The sequence below is a fragment of the Saccostrea cucullata genome, unplaced genomic scaffold (assembly GCF_032062105.1).
Source record: "Saccostrea cucullata isolate Sc308-1 unplaced genomic scaffold, CSIRO_AGI_Scuc_v1 ctg870, whole genome shotgun sequence".
Lineage (NCBI taxonomy): Eukaryota > Metazoa > Mollusca > Bivalvia > Ostreida > Ostreidae > Saccostrea > Saccostrea cuccullata.
In genome coordinates this window covers 21,120-22,808 of record NW_026930195.1, presented here as the reverse complement: position 1 = coordinate 22,808, position 1,689 = coordinate 21,120, and the positions used below count along the sequence as shown (strand labels likewise).

The 1,689-nt window shown below is 36.9% G+C and overlaps 1 protein-coding gene across 1 annotated transcript; it reads right to left on the bottom strand.

Moving 5' to 3' along the window:
* LOC134283211 (salivary glue protein Sgs-3-like) lies at nt 1-1,389 on the bottom strand. Its single transcript, XM_062765659.1, has 2 exons — nt 966-1,389; nt 1-784 (listed from the first exon to the last, which is right to left on the bottom strand). The coding sequence occupies exons 1-2, from the start codon at nt 1,342-1,344 to the stop codon at nt 468-470; spliced, it is 696 nt and encodes a 231-aa protein (XP_062621643.1). The 5' UTR covers nt 1,345-1,389; the 3' UTR covers nt 1-467.
* Nucleotides 1,390-1,689: the final 300 nt, after the last annotated feature.

The window sequence follows — 1,689 nt, the reverse complement described above, 5'->3', positions numbered from 1 at the left end:
CTACTTGTACATAACACTATACCAAATTGCCAATAAATGTGTGCATGTGTGTATGTAAAAACAAACCTCTACACACCATGTTAAACTAAACAAAAAATCTTCTCTAGTAAACAAAACCAAAAAATTTAAATACCACCATTGTAATAGAAAACAAGTATCATTTACCAGGATACTTAAGACTTCCACTTACTCTTGAAACAAATTGCATAAAAATATGGAGATGTGTACATGTACACATACAAACAAAAAAAAAAACCCTTACACAAAATGCTGAGCTAAAAAAAAATCTTATCTAAATAAAATGATTTTTAAAAATACCATCATTGTCTTAGAAAACAAATATCATCCACAAGGGATACTTAGACTTTCATTTACTCTTAAAATTATCTTTATATTGTTAAAACAAATATATCCGCAACCTACATGTATAAGATTTTTTTTAATGCAATTTGAGACACAATCCACAGTTAAACTTTAAATGGAAGCTTCTTCTTAACCTTCCTCTCAGGTTGTTTTCTTTCTTCTACAAGAGGGCGTGTTGGTGTAACCTGTACACCTCGGTCTTCAACTTCATAAGAAAGTGATGAAGAACAGGGAGAAGCTGGCAGTTCCGTTTGAGATGCAGTAGTTGCACTGGTAGAGGCTTCCGTGGAAGAGGTAGATGTTGTGGGAGTTGCTGTTGCAGTTAATTTGTTGCTGAACACGCATTTCCATACATACCATATGATTAAAATGATGATCAACAAAAAAGGAGTAACACTCTCCAGCGTTAACATCATGATATCTGAAAACATCAAATTAATTACATTGTTTCAACATTGAATATACATTTTAATTTTACATATATTCATATAAATTCTACGAATCAAAAACATTTCCAGGTAAATTTTTCCCCTAAACATATCTTCTTTCTATTTGTATGAAAAAGTTTAAACACATAGTATAAATAATAAAATGCGAAATACCTTTCAACGCAAATGTGGTCACCTCCTTAGACACAGGCGTAGTAACAAAGGCAGCGCTAACTCTATTAGCTGTACTCATGGTCGGACTTTTGGTAGTTAGTGTTACAAGTCTCGCCTCAGTTGTCCATGCAGTTCTCATGGTCGGACTTTTGGTAGTTAGTGTTACAAGTCTCGCCTTAGTTGTCGATGCTGTTCTCATGGTCGGACTTTTGGTAGTTAGTGTTACAAGTCTCGCCTTAGTTGTCGACGCTGTTCTCATGGTCGGACTTTTGGTAGTTAGTGTTACAAGTCTCGCCTTAGTTGTCGATGCTGTTCTCATGGTCGGACTTTTGGTAGTAAGTGTTACAAGTCTCGCCTTAGTTGTCGATGCTGTTTTCATGGTCGGACTTTTGGTAGTTAATGTTACAAGTCTCGCCTTAGTTGTCGATGCTATTCTCATGGTTGGACTTTTGGTAGGTAGTGTTACAAGTCTCGCCTGAGTTGTCGATTCTGTTTTCATGGTCGGACTTTTGGTAGTTAGTGTAACAGGTCTCGCCTTAGTTGTCGATGCTGTTCTCATGGTCGGACTTTTGGTAGTTAGTGTTACAAGTCTCGCCTTAGTTGTCGATGCTGTTCTCATGGTCGGACTTTTGGTAGTTAGTGTTACAAGTCTCGCCTTAGTTGTCGATGCTGTTCTCATGGTCCGACTTTTGGTAGTGATGAGTTCCTCAGTTGTTGTTCCCAA